Source organism: Spea bombifrons, chromosome 1, assembly GCF_027358695.1.
Source record: "Spea bombifrons isolate aSpeBom1 chromosome 1, aSpeBom1.2.pri, whole genome shotgun sequence".
In the NCBI taxonomy this organism is placed as follows: Eukaryota; Metazoa; Chordata; class Amphibia; order Anura; family Pelobatidae; genus Spea; species Spea bombifrons.
In genome coordinates, this window is record NC_071087.1 from 152,053,538 (window position 1) to 152,068,497 (window position 14,960).

At 36.9% G+C, this 14,960-nt stretch overlaps 1 protein-coding gene across 1 annotated transcript in view; it reads right to left on the reverse strand.

The window, feature by feature from the left end:
• C7 (complement C7) overlaps positions 1–6,903 on the reverse strand; it is a 39,365-nt gene extending 32,462 nt beyond the window's left edge. The window contains exons 1-5 of the mRNA XM_053448090.1: positions 6,851–6,903; positions 3,058–3,119; positions 2,242–2,317; positions 847–988; positions 81–222 (exon numbers count right to left, since the gene is read on the reverse strand). Of these exons, the coding sequence (XP_053304065.1) occupies positions 81–222; positions 847–988; positions 2,242–2,317; positions 3,058–3,119; positions 6,851–6,856 (428 nt within the window). The 5' untranslated portion in view covers positions 6,857–6,903. The remainder of the gene's footprint in view (positions 1–80; positions 223–846; positions 989–2,241; positions 2,318–3,057; positions 3,120–6,850) is intronic.
• Between the last annotated feature and the right edge of the window lie 8,057 nt (positions 6,904–14,960).

Sequence of the window (14,960 nt, forward strand, 5' to 3'; positions counted from 1 at the left end):
TTCTCTTACTTTCAGAAAGAATGTTTTACAATAACCAAAGTCTAGAATAAGATGTTTTTAAAAAGAAAACCATTTCTCACCCCAGTCCAGTAAGTTCTGTATTTGGAGGATATTTATCAGTGTCACAAACTTTGTTTCGAACGTCACAGTTTGTCTCATCAGCACTGTCCTCTTCACAGTCATGGTCTCCATTGCACACCAATGATTGGCTGATACACTGACCTAAAACCATTTCATATTGTTATTTACGATACACAGTTTTTTGTCTTTGTTTTTTTTTTTTAAGAACTATGTTAGGTTACTATATTTTTCTGATATGATTTCTCTACGAGAAAAACTCACAACATATAAAAGAGATTTAATTCATTTTGTTCAAGATGTTTATATTGTTTAACTTGATAAAGGAGACAATAAACCACAATTTGGGACATTATTTGGATAATGGTTCGGTGGTAGTATTCACACCTGCCACGCAGGAGGCCTGGGCCTGATTCCCAGCTGTAGTGCCCAGAAGAGAATTGTTACCAGAAAGGGTTAATAGTGTGATGAAGATGTAGTTGTTAAATGAAAGGGTTAATAGAAACTCTGTCTCGAAATAATATGTTGGAATAACATACCCCTACGCATTCTGTACCTGGTGCAAGAACAAATTACTAGATAAAAAGTTTTTAGATAACCGTTAATGAGCATACTTTAGCAGACAACATACAAAGTCACCCTTTTATAATTTGTAAACTCATTTGAGCAGGGCCCTCCTGATCGCATTTCTTAAGTCCAATTTTTATATTATACCCTACTTATTCTTATTTCTTATTTCTTGTTTACCCATTACACCCAGTCCATTACCTGAAAAGCAACGGAATCGGTTGCCGCACCCATCCTCTATCGGACAGCCTCTAGTGGGAACACATGGCCTTGTTTCAGATGCACTTCCAGAACATTCAAGGCCACCGAACTGAGCATAGACATTTATAGAGCGTCTTCGCGTCTAAACGTTACAGCAAAAAAGTGAAACAGGATGATTATTATCTTATATATTTACATAGTGACAACAAATTATGCAGCACATCTTACAATACATATATTCAAAGGGTGTGACAAAATTAGAATTGGCTCATCCATTGGCTCTGAAGTGGGTTTTGAGATTTTCGTAGAATACTGACACGGACGGTAAAAGCCGGAGGTTGGGTGGCAATATTTTCCTGAGATACTGGACAGCATGAATAAAGTCTTCGGGAAAAGGAGGAGATGATACGCGAGGAGGGAAGTTTTAGCTCATGGGAGGAACATGATTATCGAGTAGAGGAGTATTTTGATATGAGGGCAGAAAGGTATGGGAGGGGGCAATATTATGGAGGGCTTTATGTTCTAGTAGAAGGATTTTAGTGAGGAAATAGGAAGTCAGTAGAGGGATTCACAGAGCGGGGAAGCAGAAGAAGAGTGTTTGTGTAAGTAAGATAGGCAGTAGCATTTTGGATAAATTGCATAGGAGAGAGTTGAGACAAAGGAATGGCAGCTGGAAGCGTGTTGCAATCGTCGAAGTGGGCACTAAAGGAATGAACAAGGATATTTTGGCTTCTGCGAGGAATGAGGATAACTCATTAGAAGGCTCTGTCACTGAAGAGAACCTTGCATTAATGAGCAATGTAAAGGATAATTGTTGTTTTAATATTTTTTCAAATTATTAAACTGTGTCAGTTGTATTTTTAGATCAGGTCTACACTAACGTTTACTGTCTTGTGAGCTTCTCCTGTATGATAATAACTGATAATTAAAATTAACGACATTTATAAAATATAATGTTTCCAATATTACCAAGCAATGCAGAAATCAGGAAAGCTGAGTGATACAGGGATATATATACAGTGACATTGCCACCACGCTATTATTGCTCTTCTATATTGGAGTGCAAAATGTCCATTGACCATAAACTAATCATGAGTAGTATTTATGGAACCTGTCAGGGAAAAATGCATTCCAACATTTAGTGCAGATATCAAGATCAACATGCACACTCTGCTTTATTTTCCTGTCTTTCTTAAAAAGATAAAATAATATTGGATCACAGCAACACAATGTTCTAATCCTTACGTCAACACGCAATAGTTGAGATGGAAAGGTAAATTGTGCAGGCGCAGAGTTGATGCCCATTTTGAACAGATGGCCTGCTGTGCAAACATAATACAGTGTACATGGCAAATGCCGTTAATCTAAAAATGAAGCTGTTTTGCAATAACATACCTGGGTTTTAGAACAACCATCGCAGTCAGACCAAGGACCAAATGAATTCCATATGCAATTCACAGGAGCTTCTTTTCTGAAAAAAAAACCCCAAAACATCAGTTTTGGAGACCATCCACGGCAACAAAACATTATACCCTCCCATGGCGATGCCCATCCCTTTGCCATGCCCTATCATGATCACACGACTTCCTGGTTAAACCCTTCACTTGTGGTTACCCCCCCCATGTATCTAATTTTTGGGTATTTGTAGTTATAAAAAAAGATAACTTTTAAGCAGTGCAAAAGAAATTAATTTGTGGTTTTTGCACAACATCACAAATATATAATTCGTATTATATGTTATATGGACAGCAATGGAAAAATAAAATACTGCACACATAATCAAATACAGAATCTCAAAAAATATTTACCATCATCGTAACTAGGAAGTACAAAGGATCATTGAAAGCATATAAAGTTTTTGACACAAAATAGGTCTTCTCAAATACAAATGTTTTACCAAATATGAATTCACCAACTATTATAAGCATGAGTATTTACAGTCCCAGTACCAAAGGATTCAGGTTTAATAGATCTCATCAAAAACGGGGACTAACGCTGGACCTTTTCCAAGCCTATGGAAATGAAAAAAGCCGGTCTACCTCTGTGGCGGTAAATGATCAAATAGCAACCAGCCCACAGCAACCATACAAGCAGACATTTTTTGCTTCAGTCATTACCTATTATGTTTGAACAAACTATGTCAGCTTACTGATTTAATGCAGCAGAGCAATTTCTAAAACATACATCATTTTACATAAAAACCCTCCTCACCTTGAAAACACCGGAGAAATTTCAAGAATTCCTAAAAGAGATGGAATCAACAATATAAGCTCCTGCAAATAAAATAAAATGTTGATTAGTTGAATATATCCTATAAATGCAAGACAACTTACACATCTTTAATATGGGTTTTCAGTATAACATACTTTGAAAATGCCTGGATTTGCAGCAGTCAGCTAAAAAAGAGATCTCTTCGTCAGTCACATAAAAGTCCAGCTTTACCTGGTGAGTACACTAACAGGTCAGGGTATGTCGATTTTCCCCATTGTGTTTCAGATACATGCCTTGGGAACTGGTTTGGCCCCCACTACCCTCACCAGATCCATCAATTTTCTATTGACATTTTACCCATTTGCCAACCACAATAGCCCGGGAAACAAGAAGGACACCTGAAGAGATATTTATGACTTCTTCACTTGGATAAGTAGAGAAACCAAACCCTTTCCAAAACACAAAATTATCATGTGGCACAAAATCAGATATGTTTTTGAGTAGTTATTTGAGTAAAACATGGAAGGAAATAATAGAATGACAGACTCTCTTGCCTTGAGTTAAATTACATCTAAGGGTACAGAAAGTCTTCACACCATCCCTTACTTGGAAAGAGGTATTTGGAGTCAAATGATCATTTGTGTACAGCCACTAACTTATTGCTTATTCTAAGGCCAGGATGCCAAAATGGTAGAGCACCCTAGTTTGAAAGAAAAGGATTTTACCTATGTCAAGCAAAGCATTGGGAGAATTTGAGGCCTACCTGTGCGCTACAGAAATATGAATAAATAAAAATGATTGTTATAATATATACTTAAAGATTTTGACAAAACAGACATCTAAATTAGTCAACTTTTCACTAAATATGATTTCTTTTGCTCATGCCCCACATATAATCCTAAATTTATATAAAAAGGCTTTTTGGAAGTTTTAAACGTCTTTTATTTACGGATGTAGCCCAAGAATCTGTACTAAATGGGTCGGTTGGGGAGATCCCAGATCACCCAAGAGGACAATATGTCCCCAGTTTTTCAATGGGGGAACTGCCACCCGCTGGGCCTGTCTGTCTAGATCAGTATATTACTCTGTCTTCCACTGGAAAGCCCTGTTTTCATCTGTTATGCATGGGCACAGTGCTCATTTTGAAAATCACGTCACGATGAGTGGAACTGCACAGATGTCCATTGATTTTACAGCTCTCTGGCCCGGCCCATGATCCTATCCCTTTGTAAAAAGCAAAAAAATGGAGCAGCTACCCAAGATAGCGGGACTGTCCTACAAAAACTGGCACTGTTCGGCGGTATGCGGTATACTAAATTAGAATGATTTTCAGAATATTTAAGTAAGATTAAAACTTACATAAAATAGGAATGCCTGTAAACATTCCAAAAGTGTCCAGTAGGCCTTTGTAAGGGTGGAGATACTGGCCACATTTTAACACAGATTTCAGCTTAGGTAAAATAGTCCATTCATTTTCCTATAAATAATGTTTTTTTTAAAAATCGCAAGAAACAAAAATCTAAATTATTCCAGTTTAAGCTTAAACCTCTGAAGATTAGTGCATATTTTGAAAACCCCAATTATGTGACTAAATTATTATTATTTTTGTACACAAGCTCTGTTCTGTTACGCGGTGTTCTTTTTTCTTTTTTCATAGCATGGAAGAAGAATGTGTTAAATACATACTAACTCTTTAAGGACTTGCCCTGTTCTGCTTTGTTTAATCCTCTGATAAAGTTTGTTTTATTGCCCTCTATTCCTTAAACCTTTCTATCTTATCGCCTTTCCTGTTTTTCTTTTACACACGTACCAAGGGCTTCAGGCGTATTCAATAATTTTTTCATTCTGATGTTTCACCATTAAAGCAGCTGTAGATTGCTTGTAAAAGACTTTGATAAGACTTCAGAAACGTGTTTCAAATAGCATACAAATAATAAGTAAATAACCTTTTCCGTAACGTAAGACTTACAGTTTGAAGATGAGGCCTAAAAATTATTTTAATAAATATTATCTATGTTTCCATCCCTTACAAAAAAATTACTGCAGTTTTTCTGAAGTAATACTGCAGTTTTTTGGACATGAAAAAACTGCAATACTGCACTTTTACTGCAGTATTACTGCACATTTACTGCAGTTTTACTGCATTTGTACTTCACTGTACTGCAGTTTTATTGCGAGATTACTGCACATTTACTGCACTTTTTTTTTATATTGCAAACCTACAGTTGTGCTTCAATGTACTGTAGCTTTATTGCATTTGTACTTCTGTACAAAAATAACTGCAGTAAAACTGCAGTACAGTGAAGTACAAATACAGTAAAACTGCAGTACATGTGCAGTAATACTGCAGTAAAAGTGCAGTATTGCAGTTTTTTCATGTCCAAAAAACTGCAGTATTACTTCAGAAAAACTGCAGTAATTTTTTCGCAAGGGATTAAAGTTTTGCTTTTGATTATGTGACTTTTCCTAATAATTAGTTTCTCATCATACTTAAACTAATCATTACTGTGCACAATTAATAAACTATAGTGAATAATAATGGTGTACATAATTAAATTACTTAATTTAATGAAACATATAATATTGTATCAATGTGCCATGAGAGTGTGGTATAACTGTAAAGCGCTTAATACATCTGTTAGATATAGATGAATACAAATATACGTACATACACAAGATTAATGACACTTTCATAAACACTGTTTGGATATTACAAATATTTCATTAAAACGCTACTTATTCACTTTTCATCACTGGCACAGTAGCTAAAAAAAACATTTAAATGTTGCATTTTTTTAATAAATGTATTTCCCTGGAATGTTAACATTAAAATGTTTGATAAAAAAAATTAATTTCATTAAACTATGCAAAGTTACACACACACACTATGTGTGTGTGTGTGTAAAATGTTTGTTCCTTTGATTATATTTACATATTTTCTACTAAGTAACGTACAAATATATACAAATATTTTATTTATTTATTTTTTATTTTTTTTATCAAAATTCTTCAAAATAATTTGAACACATTTTTTTTATTTATATGCCGCTCCATAGTACTTCCACACATTTTCATATCACAAAAAGAATAATGACAATGCATTTCAGATATACCTTAAGATTCAAAACATACTCTGCACCCAGTCCCTGTATAGCGTTGCATTGTAATAATCACTTTCCATATTCCCTGGCTCTAGAGGATGCATGTTTCTAAAAAATTCTACTGTCTGATACGGTTTCATACATTATTATTATCTTTTATTTATTAAGCGCCAACAAATTACGCAGCGCTGTATGGGGCAGTTAATACATACATAGCAAATGTACATTAATACATAGACAAATCAGGAGATGAGAACTCTGCCCATAAGCTTGCTGTCTAGCCTTATGGTACTTTTATACAAAGTTCCAGGCAGGAATGTTGGGCTTTTGGGGGCCACAAGAGCTTACAATCTAAAGGAATAGTATGGGTAATTAAAACAAAAGGAGAGGGTAATGACAATAGGCAAATTTAGAACGAATCTTGCAGAGAACTTTACATAGTGTCCCATATTATTTGTATTTGTGTTTAATAGAAACACACTAACCATGTGCCCTAAAATAAAGAAATATGTCCTAATTATATATTAATATATAATATATATATAATTTTATAATAATTCCTGGGGCTTAAGTTTAAAGCCTGTGTAATACCATATTTAGTATAATTTTCTAAATACCTGGGTTACGCACAGCAATGAAGAGTATGAGTAATGAGATTAACAACATGCGCAGTAACATGTATAGATTCTTACCTTCATGTTGCTCAGATGGATTTTGCTGTGAGGGACGTATCTGTTGCATCCCATTTAATGTGTGTAGGGGGTACTTTCGGCATCCTGTTATTTTTGCTGCGTCCACCCACTCTTTGGTTCCCTCATCCATCTAATTTGCCTTTTGCCATTTGACCCCCAGCTGTTTTGTTGACAGAGGGGTAAGTAATTGTATAGCATTTAACAAGATAAGAAACAGCCAAGTAACATGCGAATAGCTGCACTTATTTTCTGATTTCTCAGGCTTTAGATATATTAGGGAATATTCAGAGTTTCTCGTTGTGGATTTGCGTACTTGGGTAAGCCATTTTAACATAGCAATCATACACACGTTCACTTCAAAAATAAGGTAGACATTAGGTGCTGGTGGAACACAATGCTACCTCCCAGAGAAATATATCTCGTGTAGTGTGTTGTTAGTGGTGTTAATGAGAAGAAAAAAAATATTTTCTTCACACCGTCTAATTTACAAACACATTTTCTGTTGTTCTTATATACATTGTTGTAAGATTTAGGCCCGTAGAATAATTCTAGACAATTATTAGAAATCTACAACCACCAACTCTGTCAATTGTAATGAGGCCTCCAGTTGATCCTCAAGGTCATGTAGGCCAATTTTCTTGTGGCTTCCTTTTGTTTTTTTAACAAAATAGTAGGTATCTAAGAAACAAAATAGCAATACTCCCCTTAATAGATTATAGTGATTGCCCCAAATATACAAATGTCATGTTGAGTTAAGATGTACCTCTCTCTGTCTCTATCCATGCTGGCAGAAGGTGAGAATTTATTACCCCAACTCTTTATCGATATGTTGGCTATAGTTAAATACCTGATTAGATGACCAATCAATATGAAGAAGCTTAAATGAGTCTGCACTACATTGACTCTGGGGTTAGTTGAGCATTGTAGTCCAACTCAGAAAATGGCTGTTGGCTACACTTACATTTTATAATGGCTGCAATCATGTTTGGAGTCTCTGGACTTTGAGCTGTTTCTCTGGCACTTGGGCTTTTGAAACCAATCAAACTGCTCTCCTGTGTCCACTGCCAATGAATCATATGCCTAGTTCCACCTGGTTCTTCTTACTTTCCGCACAATTTTTCATTTAACAAGGATAGCTTGGATAGACCTGAATAAATATGCAAATTCAGGCCCTTATAATGCATAGTGAAAGCAGCCAGTTGAGACCACAACTCTCCGGAAACTCTTTTGCCAAATCACGCATTAGTGAATACACCCCAATAATTAGTATATGAACAGAAGACACAGCATCTGCTTTGAAGAGCTAGCAAATGCGTTCACGATTACATTATTATCACAAGTTAATTCCAGTTAACCAAATGATACATGTACGTCTGGCTTTTGTCTAGTCTTGTTCATGGTCTGTTATCTGTCTGTTTAGATGTGTTCTTTGACCTATGACCTTCTTTATCTTATTTCTTACTGGAATTGCTCTGGCTAATGTACTTGAGTCTTGAAAATGTAATATTGGCAATGATTTCCATTGGAACTTTGTTTCCTGTATAACTCAATGCTGTGCATGATTGTATGTAATGTATATAAAAATATAGTATATTTACATTAATGGTAATATTGATTATTTTATAGACCATTCAAATACTTATGGCCCAGGACATCATCTGTTCCCATTCTTGAGGCATGGGTGAGACAAGCAGTCTTTTGCTCTGCTAGTTGGGGTAAACATAAGATAAACATTTACCAGTCATATAAATAAAGACTACAGACCAAGACATAAGCCTCACCATTTACCAAAACTAATAAATAACACAGAGGGGCAAGACAAGTTTCCCATTGTTGATGTTGATGCAGCAGATATGCAAAAAGGGATTTTCAATGGTTAAACCCAACCATAAAGTATGAGTTTAACGATAAACAATAATATAATGGAAAAATAAATATATAAAAAAACTTTTTAAAGGAAACTCCAGCTATCACATGCCCATTAATACATATTGTAGCATGGTGGTCCCTTTAAGTTTTTGTGGTGTCCCCCTTGCAATTGCAGGGGAGGGTTGCAATTGATCTTTTTTTATTTGTTTAGGTTTACTGTAAGTTTTGTTATTGCTTTCTTATGTTTACTATACGAAAAAAATAATTAAAAAAACATAATTTTAACTTATTAGGTTAAAAAGCATCTGCTTGTTTTCGGGTTAGTGTATATCTGGTTTTGTGAATTTTTTTTGGTGTATACAAAGAAGAATTTTGGTGTGAGTTTTTTTTTTCAAGAAAGCACCTCATTTTCTAGATCAATTAACTCCAGTCACTGGGTGTTTTTTTTTCTACAGACTCTTACATTTACCATATTAACTGGTATTCATGATGACTAACTGTATTGTAGTCATTCCATAATGTTGCAACCCAAACTTCACCATTATTATCATGTAGAAATCAGAATGAATTCATTTTAAATGACAGAGCTCTGAGGCAGTGACGGTGTAATTCCATGCATAAGGTCCATCTTAACTAAAACGAGAACCATGTATCAAGACCAGGGAACCAGGAGTGTTTTGGAGCCATATCAGAAACAGTTAAAAAAAACCACCAGAGGTCAGGAATTGTGAAGTGGGGTGCACCTAAACCAAATCAGAAGCGAGAAACAAATCAGGAAACATGCTAAGGAGCAACGGTGAAGCCAAGTATTGTCAAAAAGGGAATAGGTGGATGTGGAATCAAGAAAAAGTCACACACCAGAAGATACAGGAGGCACAAAGTAAATGGCTGATACAGGGCTCCTGGGCATTTCTGAGATCAGCCAGTAAAATACCCCAATGTGTGCCCACAGCCCCTCTTATGGCAATTTAAGGGCATGATGTGTCATCCAATGTGTCAATGACTTACAGGGATTACGTGGTAGGTCAGACAGCAGCAATGACCATGACATGGAGTGGGGAGGATGGTCGAAAATAGAATATTAAGTAAATACAAAAACCACATATGCAACATTCATATCTTTTAAGTAGAGTATGCATCTATATATAAGGTATTAAAAAAGCTATATATATATTCCATCGTCAGTGCTTTATTTAGTGTTAAGGCTATTTTATTATAGATGAGCACTTGCTGGAGTACCTTTAAAAATACATTTGCTAGCAAAAAACTAATAAGAATGTCAATAAGACTAATAGTAATGCTCAAAGTGTTTAGCCAAAGAGATGTGAGACTGAGTGAGACATAAAGTTATTACATCCCAAGGTTGATATTGCCTCTGGGAAATGATATTTAAAGTTGATTGCAGACCATTTTAACTACATGCAAGGAAATGTTTTTCCTCCGTCCTGTTTCCAAAATGTAATTGAAGGGAATTGTCCAATTTGGTATAGCCTTAGATGATAGTGCTACAAGCAAAATATAACCAATATTTATGTGACATATCAACAGACAGGAACAGAAGCTGACAAGGCTTAATGGCACTGTGTACGGTGTCTAACACACTTAATATCTTCCAGTGGGCACCACGGGTTGTAGTTTTCAGGGAGTTGAAATTTCCATGGACAGATCAGGTAGACCCTTGGCCTAAAGGAGAGGAGCCTTTATCCAGGGCTATCTTTAAAGCAGAAGATCACCATCAACCAGTTGTTTTTCAGGTGACCCATTTTGACTACCAGTCACTGATTCCCCAGAATCCCGCAAGAAGGACTGAACCTGAGTGTCCCGAGTTTTTAATTGTTCATCTAAACATCAAAACAATTCCACTTACTGAAAAACAGGTAACTTTTATGAACACAAAAAATAGAATCAAATGTGAAGGTGATAATAAATATGCCGGATAATGAACATTTAATCATTGTCTGAAAATACACATTTGAAGAGAAGCCTTTTATGTTCTTCCTCCCAGCTAGGGAGCAGGGCTTTACAGAGGCTTTGATTTATTGATAGAAGAAGACATGAGGCTTTTGTGTCTTAAACAGGGACTGTATCTCTTTTATGACGACACTTGTCAGGTGTGTCATATCACTAGTATGTAATCATAAGGCCTTTGTACTCAGGTTCCCACTTCCCTTTGGATTTTAACATCAAATGTGCATTGCTCTCCATACCTTCTGTTTCTTGCTTAAATATGTTATGTGGTTATTATTATCCAAAATTGTATCGCCAACTATTATTTTTTAATTAAGTCTTTTGTGATGTTTTCATGCCTTATCATATTTAGACAATATGTTGCATTTTAAAATATGCAAATAGAAAGAAAGAAAACTCTAGCTGTGTATAAATGACCCTTAAGTATAATCACAGAGTACACTAAAGTAACAAAACTATTGATTTTTTTCCATAGAAAACGTAATAATACATTGTTAAAATAATCACATATCCCTATAAGTAGTGCATAGCATTTTTTTCACAGCTGTACATTTGTTAAAAAGCACTACTAAAGTAATAATGAGCACGACAATCTGTGAAGAAATACAATTGACATAAAACAAAATAATGTTAAAACAAATGTTGTATTTTTGAAGTACAACAGTGCCCCCTGGTGTTAGCTCTTGATCACTCGAGGTGTGCTGTTTCTTAAGTTAATATTACTAATTAACTATTAACAGATCTACTGCTTATCCCACATTTTTAATTTTATAGTTCTGTACACCTATTTAATGCCATTCACAGATATAACTAAGCAACTGGTGTCTGTGTGCTGCATGTACATGTTTCCTTACGTTGGGGTGTCCAGTTAATTTTAAGACTGCACAAACTAGACACAAGGGGTTTATATAATGTGTGCTTTTTTTCAAAGCGCTCAGTTGTTGGTGACTTGACATAATGAGTCTTGCTCATCCCTGAGACCTTCTTTCTGCTCCTAACTCTGTTCTTTTTTATTCTCATTGCTTAACTCTCACCGGGATGTTTTCTACTTTTCTTTTACAACTTGAACACTTCACCAGTAACGATGCCAGCTCTGTATTTGGACTACATTTTATTCTTGACTCTGGTCAGACTGCTTATAGTGTTTATGACTATTGCCTGAGCGTTGGAAGATATTGTCATAAATTGTATTGTGGATCTCTCTCTCTCTCTAACAATAATAATATCATCCTGATAGTGGTAGACAGATGGCAGATACTATTGGAGGTACACAAAGGAGGGTGCGAGGCCCCTTGCCAAGCTTTCTGAGCTCTCAAAATTGGGACATTGTACAGGAAAGAGTTAGAGAGGAATTTGGGTTCCAAAAGGGGAGTGGTAATTTTCTTTAACAGGGACAGTTGGCAGGTATGTCTTACCATTAGTCAGTAACCAGAAGGTAGGAGAGGCACAGGCCTGTAACACACAGGACAGAGGTAAGATGATGTGCCCTGCCCACCTCCCACACGTCCCCTACTTTATATCTGTGAAGCCATCCGCCATTTTAGGGTCAGATCTGTTTAAACTACATATAGTCCACAATTGGGGCAGTGAACAAATATTGTGAGATACACCACAACGGACGACTTGCATAAGAAGGTACCATTGATTTTATCGTGTAGGCCTGTATGTGGCATCGGTACTGGGTTTGTGGTGTATACGTGTGCACAGGTTTCACAACTCTTACAGAGACAGGGGGAAGTGCTATTTGTTGTTGGTCTGTTTAACCCCTTAATGACAATTGACGGCCCGTCATGACTTTAAATGGGTGCAGAAAGCGATCTATGTTCACTTTCTGCACCCAAACGGTATTGCTGTAATGCCCCGACCTCCAGGCGTTCAGCAACACCGCGATCGGCACTAGGGGCCATGTCTGGCCCCTCCCCGGGCCGTCAGCATCCACCATACACTGTATGGCAGCGGACGCCCGTTTTAAAAGTGTTTAGGAGGCGATCAACGATCATTACATTACATTTTATTTATAAAGCGCCGGCCGATTCCGCAGCGCTGTTACATTCATTAGAACAATTTATAAACACATACAATAACGCATACAATAACAAACTGGTGCAAAGGAGAAGAGGGCCCTGCTCTTGCGAGCTTACAATCTAGTTCGATCACTTCCTAAAAAACTCACCCCAGGACGGGCTGTGACCCCTCCGGAGAGCGGTCACAACTGCCACTGCGAGTGACTTTGCGAACTACAAGATGGCGACCGCCCTGTAAAAAAAACAATGAAGTTGAAATAGTTTGCTAGATGGTCTCCAGACCCTCTAGAGAACTCTGGCTCCACTTGCAGGTTGAATACAGGTACTGCATTCAACCATGCAAGTCAATGGAGCCAAGCTTTCTAATCACAGTGTGATTAGTAAAAATAAATTAAAAAATAAAATAATAATAATAAGAAAAAAAATGTTAAAAAAACACAGTAAAATGTAAAAATAATTTCCCACTGATGTCACCATCAAGGGAATCTTCAAGTTCCAAAAAATGTAAAAAAAAAATGTGAGAAAATATATTTTGGTAGGCTGGAAAATAGAAGGAAATAAAACCAAAATATTTTTTCTCAATCATAGCTTTTATTAAAAAAAAATAGTTTACATGAATTAACATTTACTGGTAAAACTTTTTTCCTATAGGGTCGTCTTATATTCAGGCTTTTTCTTTTTTTCCTAAATTAATATTCAGATTTGGGGGGTCGTCTTATAATCAGGGTCGTCTTATAATCGAGCAAATACGGTAGTTGAGAAAGCACCTGATTCGGTTGATGTTGTTTGTACTCATTGAAGGACACTAGTTTATCCGACTACTGGTGAGAGGAAAAGGGGTTCACCAATCCTTATGAGTTCTATAATCAGTGGAGTGCATAATCATGTTTTATAGGGCTCCTTACCAATAATAGAACATTGAGTGCACTAACATGTAGTATGGATTCAGGGGAATGCAACTTCATAAAACATTGAAAGCAAATATCACTGTGTACATAGATTAACCCTTTAAGTACCAGCCATGTATGTGATATGTGATAAAGTGAACCCCAGGAGCCAACCAGCTATCTCATTTGGTAGAGGTAAAACACGAGCAAACATCCAATGGGAAGGGAAGGCCAGGTGTATTAGGGAGACCTTGTCTTGTATGCCCGCTATGTATAATTTGATAGCTATGTTGTCATGCCCTTAGCTTGGTCCCTGTTACCGGTCCCTCAGCGTTGGGGGATGAAGTCCTGTCAGCAGTGCATCCATCATGCTCACGGCACATACAGTATGTCCTCACTCAACGCAACACTCCTGGGGACTGGGAGAATCTACAACACTACCACATGGCGTCTATTGCAAGTACTTGTGTTGCCCCTTTCCAAGATATCGCTGTCTCCCTCAAGTAACCTCAGAAAGTCCCATCAAGAGGATGGAGCTTCTGAAAACATCATGCTGAGCAGTATAAAAGCCCCTCTCACTCTCCTAACTGTGCTCAGATATTCAGACTGTTTGTGTGTCCTCTGGAGCTTTCCTATCTCTGTTGCCTTGACTTTCTTATCCTAAGATTACCGTGTACCTGACCTTTGCTTGGCCCTGACATCCCTCTGATCTTCTGATCTACTGTTGCTGACCTTGGAACCTTCGACCTCCTTGACCTCCGGTATCCCGAACCTGGCTTTACTCCTTGCTGATCGGACCTCCCCAATCCAGACATTGGCTCGCATACTGACCATCCTCTTCTCTCAGTACCAGTGGCTGTGTGTCCAACTCCTGGATTTACACGATTTCTAGCAATCCTGCATATGGGACTCATCATCTGATTACTAACGTGACATATGTCTGGTTCAAACCCAACACCTTTCATCACCTCGAGAATACCATCAGTGATGCATGTTGGTGGCAGCATCATGCTGTGGGGATGTTTTTCATGGGCAGGGACTGGGAAACTTTGTCACTCCCATTTGAAAAATAGTGAAAACCGGGGAAGACTCGCAAAGTAGAAGCAAACAATGAGAAACTTTTCATTTGCATTATTGGTACATCATACGATCTGAGAAACACACTCATAAAACATCTTTGGAAAGTTCAAGATGTTTAATAGTATGCCATGAATGATATTACACAGGGTAAGAATAGATTTTTCACTGTGTGAGCAATAGCAAAAGTGGAAGATTTGGTTTGCTTAAGAGCATGCCAACAGGTAAGAACTGACTTTTTGTTTGTGATTCCCTCCTTTTGCTGTGGAAAGTAAGCGTGGTTAG